The 16738-nt window shown below is 32.7% G+C and overlaps 1 protein-coding gene across 1 annotated transcript in view; it reads left to right on the top strand.

The window, feature by feature from the left end:
• The first annotated feature begins 1459 nt into the window (after positions 1 to 1459).
• Positions 1460 to 16738, top strand: part of LOC127844097 (sodium-dependent dopamine transporter-like) — an 83352-nt gene continuing 68073 nt past the window's right edge. Inside the window, exon 1 of the mRNA XM_052374075.1 lies at positions 1460 to 2305. Coding sequence (XP_052230035.1) covers positions 1700 to 2305 — 606 coding nt within the window. The 5' untranslated portion in view covers positions 1460 to 1699. The remainder of the gene's footprint in view (positions 2306 to 16738) is intronic.

Raw genomic sequence — 16738 nt, 5'->3', positions numbered from 1 at the left:
TATAATATACTTGCTTTTTATGACACTTCTATTACACTGTTACAGTACTCTTATGTCCGTCTTGGTATACATGTTTTCATTATAATGTAGAAATGCATTATACATACCATAGTTGTTTGAAGGCCTCATTGAAAATAAGATTGCCATTGTTAAACTGTTTTCATGTCTTTGTATTAATGTGTTGTCTTAATGAGTTACCTTCGGAAAATAAAGAGAAATAAAGAGATTATTATTATTATTATTATTATTATTATTATGATTATTATTATTATTATTATACGTTAACAAAATAATTATAAAACATGTCTAAGCTTCAACGAAGCAATCTGGATTTGTTCAATAGATGGACCTTTTGGTAAATCTATAAAAATGAACGTTTCATATAAGATTAACAACTAAGTAGCATAATTTATAAATTGTATCAATGATAAATATTCTATATCAAATGCGATTTTGTAGTTGTAAATCTCAACAAATGTCATTTTTATTTACAGAATTTTGGTCTTTTTTATGTTGAAACATTTTTCATTAAAATGTTAACGCTCTAAAACATTCTCAGAATAACTGATCTTCTTTTTTGATTGGCATACATACAATCCGATGGATGTTGGAAAGTTGTATTTCCTGAAATATGTACTTTTTATGTGTCGCAGGTTTATATTATTATGTATTTGTTATATAAATGCGATACGAATATGCATCTACAAGTAGTAATGATGTAAATTAAAATGTAACATGAAAATAGCATGTTTACCATTGCAAAAACGGATCAAATATACTAGATAACAGAATTGATTCATGAAAATTTGTTTACATAAAACAGAAATTCATAGTCAAACATTTCTAGTATGCAAATAATAAATCTGGATTTTTTAAGAGAACCTATGTTTGGACTGTTGAAAGGACATGTGTCATCCACAACTGTATTCCACAGTTAATAGTTTGCTCCAAACGTTTGAATTACTTATTTAAACTGACCACTGTAAATACTTTATTGAACATGCGATTAGGTACATGTAGACGTAATACAATGTTTCATTTTTAAATCTGATCTCAACGTATGTTAAAGAAGTTTGGGCTTTTTGCAGTAATATCATTTTACGACATTACCTTTAACGCTTAAAAAATAACCAGCCACTTGAATGTTTTACATTTGCTGACTTACTGATTTTTATTATCTTTTACATGGTATCTTTTTGAATTTGTAAACTTGAACTTTCTCAAATATCCGGATTCAACATATCTGAAGTCTATTTTTAGAGAAAAAAGAAGAAACAAGATCACGATGAACAAACAGCATGCGTCGATCAATTTATGAACAATATATATATATATTGATCGGGCCTGCTTGAATCAGCTGATGCTATAAGACATTCTTTGCGTTCCTTCACTGATAAGCCGCTCCGGCTCGTATCATTATTGGGATGATAGAGTAACGCGAAATGATGTGTAGCAACAAAATGTTACGTGATACGTATGCTTTTGAATACTAACTGCCCTCGATACTTGTTCGACTTAATCAGTTTCAAATTGATGAAAAAACTGTATTTGTCAAATATAGTTAAATAATTTATTAATTAGTTATTACGCCTACAGTGCGCAGAAAATAAAATAAAGAAATAAGATTATATTGCTAGGTACAGTGAGAGTGCGTCTGTGTAATGATATACTTATATCTGGATTTTTTAAACATAAAAAAATGCCTTTGCTATCTCGGCAGCATGTAATAACCATGTCTCCGGAACTACTACAAAAGCTCGATGCAGCTGCAAAAACGCTGGATGCGGCCCAGTACACAAGCATGGACAATACAAATAACATTGTGTCAGCACTTGAGAGGACACTTGACAGTGCGAAGGAGATAATTCTTGTTGACGAGAAAATGATTGACACGCCCAAAGAACATGTGATCTATTTTGAAACGCCCAGACCGGAGAGCACCGAATTCCGCCTATCTGATTCTTGTTATGACATTGAGAAAGAATATGACATTAATGGCATTGCTGAAGATCCTCAAAGTCAACCTGAACCTCACGATCACCATGAGCGACACGAACCACATGAAGAATCCGACCATGGACATTTTGAGATATCCGTGGACATTTCTGAGGCGCTTCCACAAGCAGAGGATGATAGTTCTGAAGATGACACAAAACGGATTACGTTATCAACGCCCGAATTACCCAGTAAGAGGCGACGATCGTCCCGATGGAGTGCCACGGTGTTATTTTTAGCTTCCGAGGTTCAGATGATGGTAAATCTAGCCCATTTGTCGCCACCAGATGGATTCGAACTTGCCCCTCCCGTAAGCACTGGTTTTTTATTTCCATTTTAGTCTAGTTAAGAGGACTTGTTTACAAAAGTTTCCCGAAAGTAATATTGACAAAAATACTATAAATTGTGCTTTATTATGATGTTTGTAAAAGAATCATTATAAAAAACAAAAGTATATCAAACGAATATAAGTTATGGCAGATTTACAAAAGGTATGGATTCTTCAGAGTTAAATACGATACAATATTTATAGTTTTTTTTATAACGCCGAAATTAATTTCTAGATTGTTTTGAACTTGCACGGATTTCAATTAACTGAAGTGAGAAAATCTCGAATATTCGGAATGAGCAATAACTCAAGAAACTCCATTGAATTGAGTAAAAATGAAATAATCATAATGTGGTTTATGGCATTTTATAAGTTTCGTACAGTTTTTTTTCATGAAAATCACTATAAGAGAAAAATGAAGGTGTTTGCTCCTTCTGTTTATGCGGCATATTCTTGAGTATAAATTACACACACATACTCACGGTGCCTATACCACGTGACTTTTTAAGATGTGTGTTGGGAGAAAAAAGCGCTACCCAGGTAACACTTTTGATGAATTCATTTTAAATATTTCACCATTTTTAATGGGATAAAGGCAAGAGCCCACTCATTTGTAAGAGTTTTCTGTAGGTATCATGATCTTTTTTTAAACAAATAAGTATTTTTTCAGTAAAGTGCAACCGCGTGTTTGTAATATGAAGTCCCCACACTGATCCGACATTTTTCTAACCGTTCAAACGCGCGGTTGCACTTTACCGAAAAAATGCTTATTTATTTCAAAAGAGCATGCTACCTACAGAAAACACGTACGAATGAGCGGGCTCTTTTATTTTCATGTCATGTTTGATACATTTAAGTCAGTAGTCAAATTCTATAATAAAAAATGATAAAACTTCATAGAATTATAAATAAAAGTCATTATCGCGTACATATTTTGCACGAGAAGTCTCAATAACATACTTAACATAAAAAGGCATTTCAAACAAGTAAAGTGTTGATTGTTATTAAATAAAGTTTACAAACAAACTAAAAAATTGAAAATACTAATCAATATATATAACTATTATGATCACTAGCATAATTGCTCGTGATCATATTTATTTCTCACTTTACTTGGAAAATTATTTTTGCGGTATTACACCAAAAGCAAACCAATACGCTTCATATAACGCATACTGAACAATATACGTATTTTATCTAGAGAATTATGTTTCGAACTGATCAAGACTTATTTTTTCCATTTAATATATTTCAGTATAAAATGTTTTTATTAGTGCTTTAATTCGATTATTGGCTTTGAACAAAACATGACCAAAACAATTACAATTCTTTATATACGATATTTTAATATATGATACAAACAGCACATACAACAAAAGCAATTATTGATTTAGTAAAACGGTTTGAAAGACATTGTTAAATTGTGGTGAGTTACGATATGAACAATATCGTATTTTTATAACATTAAAACAACGAAATAAATGTGTTCCTTATGCGTAACATACGAGTAATCCAAGCTCAGGAGTACAAATAGTGCAACGCTTATCAAGTATAGTGCAGTTAATACTAGTATGAACTAGAAACTTACCAGCAATCACAAATAAAACAATTGTTACTATCACAATATGTATGCGTAATCGAGCGATAATCGACGCAAACTCCAGAGAATATAGGAGGAGCCGAAGCACCTTGAGGCAAACCATGCCGCCCAAGGATGCCAAGCGGAATGTAACAAAGACATAGAGCTTTTAAAGAAATTACGTTCAGTGAACGCTGTTATACATACAGTTAAATAACAACATTTACTTTTTTGCATACAACGATGTGCTACAAAATACATTAACTATGCACTGTTCCCTTATCCGTATCTAATAGATGTCAATCGAACAGGTACATGCAATAGTCATGTAGCACACTATGCCTAAATTTCGTGTACGTGTGTGCATTGGGTTGTTTTGGCCTTCTCGTATAAGGGCATATCATGGCTAAGTTGATTATAAGATAATGCATGTCAACATAAATTTATTCAACATGTATACATGAGGGTTTCGTCGATTTAAATGTCAATTTGTATTTTTATCCCACAACAAACGCCTATAAAGAGAACGTTTAACACAATACTCGTAGCTTATGCGTAATTAACAATTGAAGTCGTTCACTTCCAACTTTACCTTTTAGATGACGTCTTTAATTGTACTGGAGTACCTACCAAATCGTAATGGATGTTATTTGCAAGACCTTCACAAATGCAGATAGGTTGTTCTGAAAAATATATACCCATTTATGTCTTGCGCTAGAAAAAAAGGCCTTGGCAAACAGCGTAGACCCAGATGAGACGCCACATGATGCGGCGTCTCATCAGGGTCTGCACTGTTTGCTTAAAGGAATTTCTTTAAGAAATATTTTAAATATAGACATTAATATACTAGACATCCCTAATTTGGGAAATAAATTGATCTAATTTAGAAGGATGGGAGAGTCCACTAGGCATAAATTGGTTGAAATAATGTCCATCCATCTGTTTGAATCTCGACTATTTCGTAAGCCTTCGTGATAATTCATATATAAACGTTAAATCTTGACATACACGAATAATTAAACTCGTCCAAAAATAGAAACAATTATATAACGAATAACATTAGCGACGAATTCAAACAATAAACCCAATGACAAATTATAAATGTTGGGCTATCGTAATCGATGACGGGTTCGGTGCATGCAAGAGGATTCATTTTCGAAAGCTATTTAACGTAAGTTGCCATTTAAATGTTGAATTTCGCTGAATGCAACGTTTTCGTTTTAAACCTTATTTTGAAAATTGATTGTGGGATGAAAATCTGATTTCTCATTAATCGAATATCTGATAATCAAGTGGTACGATTTGTGACGTATGTCTCGAAGTTAATTTCCGTGTTTTCATTCGGGCGTTTATATTTGTGATGTAAGTCTCGAACGACGATTTCCGTGTTCTCATTCGGGCATTGACTTTTGTGACGTATGTATCGAAAGTTGATTTCTATGTTTTCATTCGTGCAATTACCTCAACGTTTTTAATAGATAAGGCATATTGTACCGGTGGTTTAATTATACAGCAGTAGGTATCTCAAGTAGTTTCTAACATCTAACATGCGGTAACAGCATTACCTGTTTACAGACACATGGTGCGTGGGGTATTTATCGTTTTTGACGATGCTGGAACAGCAGCGTCAAAGGTTTGATAACCAGTAAAAAAATATTCACAATGGCGACCTATGTAAAAGACCGAGCTAGTCCGATTGAGATAACTCGATTTTCAGTTACTTCCCTTGGCATTCGCCACTGCGTAGGAGATTGCTCGTTGATTTTCATTGATAACATTCTCCTAGCAGAGTTGTCGTTCGTGTTGATAAAGGTAAATATTAATAGAACAGCATATCCTGGGGAAACAGATTCAATAAGTGCATCAGAACGTTGATTTCAAATTAGTAATTTTACATCCATTTTATTTTTATGGACCAATGAAACAACTATATATTTTCTCTATTTTGTTTGATATTTGTTCTCGATTTAGTAAATAAATTGCGAATAAAAACATGTAAAATTAACTTTTTACGTGATCACAAAACTAAAGAATGCGAACGATTTCGAACCTGCAAATTGTAAACGCTGCACTGCTATGATATATATAGATAAAACAACATTTCTTTACGTAATTGTCCGTCCCGCTAGCGCAGTGGTAAGGACGTTCGCTTTTCCACCTTTACGACACCGGTTCGATTACCGCTCCCGGCGCAATGGTATATTTTGTATGTTTTGTGGTCACCATTCCGGACAGGTGTTTTTTTCCGGATAATCTCATCCCCCCCGCAGCATTTGACCATATAAAAAATTAAAAAAGTATTTCAGTACAAAACAAATAGCTGGAAATTGCAGCTATCATTCAAAATTCGTCCCAACTGTCGTCAATCTAATCTTATTAGGTAGGAGTGCTGGACACACTCCGGGTCCAAACATTATGCAGCCTCAGCGCGGAGGTAACTCATTACCTTGGAAAAACACAAATACACACACTGGGTGCAGACTAGGCGCGTATAGACTCAAATAAGGCAACAAACTCAAGTGGGGCACAATCATTTAAAATTTACATATTGAATACGATATTCTAACAGAAATTACACAACCAAATAAGTGTACATACCATGTTTGACTATTAGTTAACTTATCCATATGTTCGTGGGCGAACTCGGATAGTCAAGTGCTCATACGATTGAGCTCACATGGTCCGGCTATGTGCTCATACCTACTTTCGAGAATCATCATGAAGGTATTGCCATACTTAATGAACAAGAATGTGACCCGCCTCCCAGTTTCGCTCAATGGGTCAAGTTACCCACGGGAACTACTTCCCCGTACCCCTAAACTTTTTTTCGTACCAAAAATGTTTCGTGCGCAAATTTTTTTCGAACCAAATTTTTTTTTCGTACCCAAATGTTCGTATCAACATACACAAATGTGGTGATGTAGATAAACTTAAATTGATGTTTTATATCCATCCTCTTCAAAGCATCGTCACACCAGTACTGCCAGTACTTTGATTATTCAGTTAGGACGAAGCACTAAAGAAAAATGCAACTAATTTGATAGTCTTGTAGGTACACAATTAACATTTTAAGCGGAAATATGGGGTTTTAAAGAAAATATAGAACTATTGCACCGAAAATTTCTCAGGAAAACTCTTACAGTTAGAAAATAAACAAATTCAGATGGTCTCTATGGAGAATTAGGAAGGTACCCTATGATTATAAAACAAAAACTAAAAGTACTTAAATAATGGATAAAAACAATAAATCCGAATAACAAATTATTAACATGAAAAATGTATCATATGTTAAAAGAGGACGGTGATGAAAAAATCGCATACGGAAATAAAAACAGGGCCTTTGAAATAAAATCTCTATTAGAAAATATTGGATTGGCACATATCTGGTGGAATCAAAATGAAGTTTTACCAATTGATTACGAACTAAAAATTATATCAGATCGAATATATGACATCTTTAAACAGTCGTTGTACTCAAACATTAATAATTCGAATCGACTAGCCACCTATAGCACCTATAAGGAAGATTTTGAATTTGAGGCATATCTTAATCGCACAAACGTAACAAAATTTAGGATCGCCCTAACTCAGTTTAGAATATCCGCACACAATCTTGCGATTAAGAAAAGACGACATGAAAATATCCCAAAAGAAAAGCGCATTATTGTCCATTACATCATGTATAAGAAGATAGTTTAAAGCACGCTATAAAATAATGTATTTATTTATAATAAAGCCGTCATTGATATGTGCAACTAACTTACATATTTTTCTTAAGATCACATTGCCTTTAACGCTAAAAAATTCGCTCTAATCGATATGTGTAAGGAACTATTTGTAGATCATATTATATCTAAACTGCTACATTTTGTCTCCATAAATAGTGCTTTATTTATCTGAATTTTTCTCCATTTAAGTTCTAACCTTACAAAGAAATTTAAGCCTATTTTGGACCAATATGTAATGTTGTATAAGTGTATTATTTCACACAAGAATACATACTGTTAAAATGTTTTGAAGTTCGAAGTCACCTTCATGCAAATAAATGTTGTTGTTATTATTGTAAATAAATATAATATGTAGTCAGCAAATTCTGTTTGCATGGCACTTACATCTCTGTTAATCTTTCGCAGATTAATTTTTATAATATTTTATGTTCCTATCACTTTTCACGCTATAATTGTATTGTTGTCTATAAGTATGCATTTTGCTGTTTTATACCAGAATAAAGATATGTTATGTTATTTAAAAAACGCCCTTAGGCAAATTGAGTAGAACTCATCTACAAACATATAGGGAGTAAATGTTATAAAATATCCAATGTCTCTTCCTACATCAAAGTTCTATTTTGTAAGTCATTTATTAAGATTTATATATGATGTTTGGTGATAAGAAAGCAGTTATTATTCTGCGCATGTAAGATATACACACGAGAGCAACGTCAGAAGTCTGTCTGTCTGTCCGTCTATCTGTCTGTCAATCTGGCTTTCCTTCTGTCTCTCTGTATGTTTGTATGTCTGTAATCTGTATCTTCCTGTATGTCTATCTGTATGTCGGTCCGTCTGTCTGTTTGTATGTTTAATACTGTTTCAATTTCAATGTAAGTTTGCACTGACCCTTTAAACTGACCCTTTTAACTGTGAATTCAGAGAAGGAAATTTTCGTATTGATGAAGAAAATTGGTCGTTTCATTTGAACAGTTAACATTCAAACATACCCTATGCGCGATATGTAACATTAAACAAAATACACGCATATACCTAATAATATATTTAATTCAAATTCAGCAAACATAAATAAGAACATAATGTTTGAACTGTCGGCATGTAAACATACATACTTTTAAATATTTGACAGGCTATAATAAAAAACCCGCAAATACAGATAACTAACACCAATTTAATAGATTCTCATCGTATAATTGCAGGTAATAGCACTATTGCGGCATATTTTAATCTTTCGATGATAAAGGATAATCACAGAAAAGCCATTTTTAAGTGAAAATAATAATACTTTATACGCTTGATAATAAAACGCTGTTTTTATTCTGGGATAAATACGGGCAGTTAACACCAACACAATAGAAGAGTTATAAATCTACTTTGATACCTATCATGTGCATTCGATGACTCTAAGTTCGTAATTTGGGGATAATAGTGAAACAAACAATACCGAGCTAGATGCCATATTAACTTACAATAAAAAGAAAGGGTTCGTATAGCAATATATGAATATCAATAACGTACGTAGTATTATCGAATGGACTTTCTAATCGTCTTCATTCGAACATACGTTGCTTTTTCTTAGCGTCCATCTTTGCCACGTCGAACGAATTCTTATGTCAATGTTTTGTCAGTTTATCATGTTATGCGACATTAAAGTGATCAATCACTAGTTAAGTTCTTAAATTATACTATAGTCTCATTTCCTTTCAAATTTCGTCCCCAACTCTCATTGGTCATTCTTTACGTCATACGTCATACGTCAAACGTCTTATGCTTATACCCTCTATCTGTTATCATGGACATAAACACATTTTAGGAAATTAGATTGCAACTTATTACAACCTTAATTCGTTCGTTCCGACAGACGGCTGTCGGTTGAACCAATTTGTGTTTGCATGGATTACCGACAAATCATTAGAAGACCACCGTATTTTATCTTCAAATTTTATCGAAAGCAAAAATGAACGTAAGTTTTCAATATAAAATTTTTAATATAGAGCAAGAAACACGCATGTATTATTGCAATGTAATGCTGATAAGTGCCTTAATTTGTTACCTTGCAGCCTACTGCTGAAAATAAACATGGAATTTGAGTTTTATGTGCATAACATACGTTAAACTAAAATAAAGATACGGAATCGGCAGGAATGTTTGATTTCCATTTTATTATCAACATTCACCAATTCAACTTTGTTATCAGTTTGATTTCCTTGGAAATATTCACGGCCGCCGCTTGATATGGCAATGAGTTTCACTGTTTGATGTATTGATTTTTTATTTCGGATATACTGGATATTCACAAAAAAATATAAATAAATAAGAAAATATATTGCATATTATTGTTCTGAAAAGGAAATACAAATAGTCAAATAACCTGTCGTAGTCTGTCTTATTGATAGTAATATATTGTAGTTTTGTAATGGTGTTGATCGTCATGATATCACTTTTATTTGAAACGTCGATAATAAATCACCATCAATCAGATTCAATACTAGTTGATCTTACTTTCGACATTATTATCCAGAACAGGATGTTATTGCGGGGAATTAGTTTTCGAGCCGCGTTTATGTTACATTAATTGTATAATGCTTAACGATACTTGCGGAAATGTTATAAAGTGTCAAATCGTATACATTATATCTGTGATCAGAGGAAGGTGATACCTTCGGAAAACGTTCGAATAATAATAACTTGAAAAACACGGTTCATCGACTAAGAAATGTCAGGGAAAAGTGTATAATGTTTGAATACTTTTGTTTGTACAACATTAATCATACAACTGTGCAAATAAACAAATGTATTGTCAATCAAACTGTTGTGTGTTGTTAGGCCTAAAACAATTATGTTGATTATGCCGCATCCCCCAACGTGTTGTCCAGCAAAAGCATATCACAGCGATCCCCAACGTCAAGCAAATACGAATATAATGTATTATAATATTAAACTATGCATTGCTAGCATCTTGTTTCTGGATAATATGAAATATACATTCGATATAAGACAACGATACAAGTAAATTCCTAACACGATTGTCATAATGGGAAAAAACAAATATTGGGCAACGAAAATAAAGTCCTAAAATGGTTTTGGAATAACATGGTTAAACCGAAATATAGCAATGCATCAAACAAGACAATTATATATTAATAGCATGCGATATTCACTGAAAAACACACGTTTTATCAGTAATATATATCCACACTATCAATACATTAATTGTTTTAAATTATAATTATTAAAAATTATCAATGCTGTCAATTGTAAAACGACCATCCTAAAGTACAGACTTGACACAAAATAAGCACACTCAGGCGGCTGTACAATTTAAACACACAATAGTATGTTTATACAACACACTACACAACAAACGTTAAGGAAGTTCACTAATTATAGAATTTTTAATTCATTATAGTTCAGTATTAACTGAAAGTGACCAACTAATGTGCTTTTAACTGAAATGAGACACGTTGTCATGCCCACGTACGTTTTTCTTTATTTTTGGCTTTCTATTTAGGAATATACCATTCACATCTTAAAAAATGATTATAATTGTTGTAATATTGATTAATTCGCCTAGATTTAATAACCTTTTTTGTGTGTGTTTACTCATCTTTTGAGTTCATTCCGATCTTCATATTTGGAGCATATAACATATATTTTTAAAATGTATTCGAAAAATACTTTTCATATTTAAAATTAGCAATTTGTAATGCATTATTCTATGTCATTAAGCTATAATTTACATTTTTCTCCGAAAGAACCCAATCTCTGAACTAAGACAGATAAAGGTTAGATTTTTTTCTCCCATTACATTCAAACGTGTATTATTATCAAAACAAAATGTTGCTGTATCTTTAAGTTACCATATGTGTGTACAGATACCTTACACTATTTAAAATGCCTCACCATCAACCAGTTATATATTTCTTTGTATTGTGTTATATGTGGGATGATGAGCATATTGCCCTTTTTCCTGAATAAATCATATCATATGATAGAATTATACCAGGGAAACTGAGAGATTTAAAACATTGGGGGCACATTGAAGCAAGCCAGACCATGGTATACAACAGAAATGAGTACATTTCCAATGACGAATGAATACAGTTATATTACAGAATATAAGTATCAACGTATAGTTATAAGAATACATGTATATACACAAAGAAGGCGACAAATTCCTTAAAATGAATCTTTCCAACATTGACAAACAACAGGTATTGATTAAAAAGGCAATCTGAAAGTTTTATTGAATAAGTATCCCGGAATAAAAAGTAAAATAATTGAAATGAAAATAAAAATATTTTAAGAGTACATAATGCTTTGAGATTGCCTATTCTGGAATGTTTATGTCGCTTTCCTGAACTTAAATGACCAAACTTTGTCACTTTGATCATGGATTTTTACAACTGGATTAAGGTCATAAAACCTGGCAGATGCACAGCTGAGGGCAATGGACCATTAATAGATAGATAGCAGTGTGTTGTCTGTTTTTACTTGTTTATTCTATATCACTTCATGCAAGAGTAAGCAAAGCTTTGAAGTTTTTTTAAGCAGAACAAAAAAAGTTTATCACAAAAAAATATTGTACATTGATTTATTGCTTTATTCCAATAAAATTAGACTCTTCGGACACCTTAACTTTTGTCTCTAAATTTTCGGACAGGTGTAATTTTTTAATATTTTCCGAATCTAAATTTCCGAACATGAACAGAAAAAATATTGTTAAGTGTCCGAAAACTTAGAGTAATTAAGGTATACAACATAACATTATTATGTTAATAGCGAAATAGGTTATCAAATATACATGATATACTCTTTGGAAACCAAATCCGACAATTGTAATGAATGGACATTTATCAGAAGTTTCAGATAAAACAATCGATACAATCAAAGTTATATACACCATTGTACGATAATTGACGCAATTTACAAAGAACATAAAGGTAGTGGATGTGCCTTGAGGGAAATCGTGCCGCCTAACGATGCCAAGTGGAACGTTATATAGGAATACACTTTCCAAACCCTGTGTGCATAGAACGCACTAACACAGGGTAACATTATAACATCAAGTGCTCTTTGCATACAACTTTAGGTTTAATAAAAAAATATATTGCAATATGCATCTTAAATTACTGTGTTTGCAAATCGTTTCACGCAGAAAATTCAATGAATCAGTCACATAATTTGTAGTCGTGTTGCAATATTAAAATAATCTGACAACTTTTCTTCACAAGAGGACATACAGCAGGTATATTGCTGTGGTTATATATGATATGACTTAATCAGATCGCACATAAATATTTAATCTTAAACGATAAAGAGCCAAATACCACAACAACAACATGCACGAGATTATTTAATGGATGCTCGACTGCGGCCCAATTTCACAAAACTGCGATCCCGTTGCACAAGACTTCAATCCTAATTTGCAATGACAAGCGTACGTTTGGTGTGTGTACTTAATTAACGTTCAAATATTGCATGCTTCATTTCAATATGCACTTACACTGTCTGTGCTTCTCGTCTATATGTTCCCCATGACGTCATGTGAAGATACATTTCGAATAATCGTTAATCCGAAGTTTTTTTTAACGGTCCCGACGACTTCGAAATAACGGTGTTGAAGTGTATGTCAAACAGGCGTGAGATAAGATACCATATTATAGAGCGCTCTGACTTGGTACACACATTGCACTTTTTGTACTTAAGGTGTCATTAATATTAGAACATTTAATATTGTGATTCATTTGACTCTACTATCGTTCACGAAATCAAACGGTTTTCTTAATCCAAAATGTGTACGCATGGAAATAAGAAATATGTTATAGCATAGCATGCACTGCGAATTAAGGTAATAACTCAGATTTAATGTAACTTTTACCTTATGAAACCGTTAATTGCTATATAAAGTCACATAACTAGTGTTTATGTGAGGTTATTATGTCCTTTTCCGCCTTCAATTCGGCAATTACGCACGCTATACTAAACGGATGAAGTCTCCCACATGGAAGAACACTTTAAAAACGGTGCCTTAGAGACTTTTGGCGTCGGCATCACATGTTGATGAATGACATCCATCCATCCTTCCCAGTTCAAATATTGCTTTTGATATACAGATAAATCGATACATCTACAATGTTTAAAATACATACACAAACTGACAATGTCTTCGTGTACTAAATAATTGAATCGATAATTTAAATGAACAAAACGGAATGCGGATATTTTCAAAAATTAACAGTTTGTCAAAAAAGACGTTTGTTGGCCGATTGTTGGTTGTATGTAAAGAAGACCAATTCGACAAGCTGAAAGCTAAAAATTTACGGTATATTTTCAGTTGTATATTTAAAGGCTAATGTCCGTAAACAAATATTTTTTTTTTATTAAAATAGCTGGTGTAATAAAAAACAACTCACGTCTTATAGTATTAAATAAAGTGATAAAAATGTGACGTCTATTTCGAAAGATGATAGCATGTTTTCTTATTTTGGCAATAAATGTATTGATGTGATGAAGAAAATACCACTTAATATCTTACCGATGTTAGTTTTATACTAATCTATTTTTCACTGCATGTACGGTTGATGAAGAGAGAGATATCACTTATTTAATTACCCCTGGCCTTGGAACAAACACAGTAATTACGATTTATTATTATCCTTTTATTTTCTTGTCATGTTTGATACATTTAAGTCAGTGAGGAAATATCTATATTTACTATATATGAACAATGATATAATTTCATAGAATGTAAAATAATATTATCGCATAAATATTTTGCACGAGCCGTCCCAATGGCACACTAAACACAAAAAGCGTTTCGAATACATTAAGTGTTGATTGTTATTAAATTAAGTTGACACACAAAACTAAAAATTGAAAATACTTATCGATGTCATTATATACATTTTCACTCGCATAATTGCTTGTGAGCATATTTATTTCTCATTTGACTTGAAAAATTATTTTTGCCGTATTAAACAAAAATCAAACAACTATGCACCATAATACACACACTTAACAATATTCGTATTTAATCTAGAGAATAATGTTTCTAACTGATCATGACTTGTTTTTGAATTTCATATATTTCCGCATATTTGTTTTTGTTCTTCATTTGATAATTGGCTTTGAACACAACATTACCAATACAATTGCAATAATGTATGCTTTATATACGATAATATAATATAGCAAACAAGCATCAAATACGACAAAGGCAATAATTGTTTTAGTAAAACGGTTTAAAAAGACATTATTTAACTGTGGTGAGTTATGATATGGACGATATCTTATCTTTATTACATCAAAACAACGAAAAAAAGTGTTCCTTATGCGTAACATACGAGTAATCAAAGCTCAGGAGTACAAATAGTGCAACGCTTATCAATTATAGTGCAGTTTATACAAGTATGAACTAGAAACTTACCAGCAATCACAAATAAAACAATTGCTACTATCAAATTATGTATGCGTAATCGAGCGATAATCGACGCAAGTTCCAGAAAATATAGGGGAGCCGAAGCACCTTGAGGCAAACCATGCCGCCCAAGGATGCCAAGCGGAAATGTTACATAGACATATAGCTTTTACAGAAATTACGTTCCGTGAACGCAGTTATACATACAGTTAAATAACAAAATTTACTTTTTTGCATACGACGATGTGCTACAAAATACATTAACTATGCACTGTTTCCCTTATCCGTATCTAATAGATGTCAATCGAACAGGTACATGCAATAGTAATGTAGCACACCTACGAATGCATTTTGTTTACGTAATTTTCATTGGGATGTTTTGGCCTTCTCTAATAAGGGCATATCATGGCCACGTCGATTATAAGAAATGCATGTCAACATAAATATATTCAACATGTATACATGAGGGTTTCATCGATTTAAATGTCAATTTTAATTTTCGTCCACAACACACGCTTATAGAGGACGTTTAAAATAAAATAAATACTCTTCACGTATGCGTAATAAACAATTGAAGTCGCTCACTTGCAACTTTACCTTTTAGATCACGTCTTTCATCGTACTTGAGTCGCTACCAAATCGAAACGGATGTTATTTGTAAGACCTTCACAAATGCAAAATATTAACCCATTTATGTCTAGCGTCTAGAAAAAATGTCTTGGCAAACAGCGTAGACCCAGATGACGTGCCGCATGATGCGGCGTGTCATCAGGGTCTGCGCTGTTTGCTTATAGGAAGTTCTGTAAGAAATGTTCTAGATATAGAAATAAATATACTAGACATCCCTAATTTTGGAAATAAATTGATCCAATTTAGAAGGATGGGAGAGTCCACTAGGCATAAATGGGTTAAAATAGTGTCCCTCCATCTGTTTGAAATTCCACTTTTCCGTAAGCCTTCGTGATTATTTATATAGAAACTTTCAATCTTGACATACAAAAATAATTAAACTCGTTCGAAAATAGAAATAGTGACATAACGATTTTACAATCAAGTGGTACAATTTGTGACGTATTTCTGTCCTTCATTCGGGCATTGACATTTGTGACGTATGTTTCGAAAGTTGATTTCTATGTTTTCATTCGTGCAATTACCTCAACGATTCTAATAGATAAGGCATATTGTACCGGTGGTTTAATTATACAGCAGTAGGTATCTCAAGTAGTTTCTAAAATCTAACATGCGGTAACAGCATTACCTGTTTACAGACACATGGTGCGTGGGGTATTTAAAGACGTGAGGTATGAAAAAAAAACGCCCTTAGGCAAATTGAGTTGAACGCATCTACAAACATGAAGTGGGCTGATATAATAAAATAGCCAATGTCTCTTCCTATATCAATGTTCTATTTTGTATGAGTCATTGATTATGATTTATATATGATGTTTGGTGATAAAAAAGCAGTTAATATTCTGCAAATGTAAGATATACACACGAGAGCAACGTCAGAAATATAATAAATATACATGTATAAAAATGTATGGTATTGGAATGCTGGTTGGAACAAGTATATTTGATGATTTTGCAGCTGCTAAAATACTAAGTCTGTCTGTCTGCCTGTCTGTCTTTCCGTTTGTCTGTCTGTCTGTCTGTCTGTCTGTTAGCCTTTCCGTCCATCCGGCTGTCCG

Source organism: Dreissena polymorpha, chromosome 9 (genome assembly GCF_020536995.1).
Source record: "Dreissena polymorpha isolate Duluth1 chromosome 9, UMN_Dpol_1.0, whole genome shotgun sequence".
In the NCBI taxonomy this organism is placed as follows: Eukaryota; Metazoa; Mollusca; class Bivalvia; order Myida; family Dreissenidae; genus Dreissena; species Dreissena polymorpha.
This window is presented reverse-complemented; position numbering and strand designations above follow the sequence as displayed.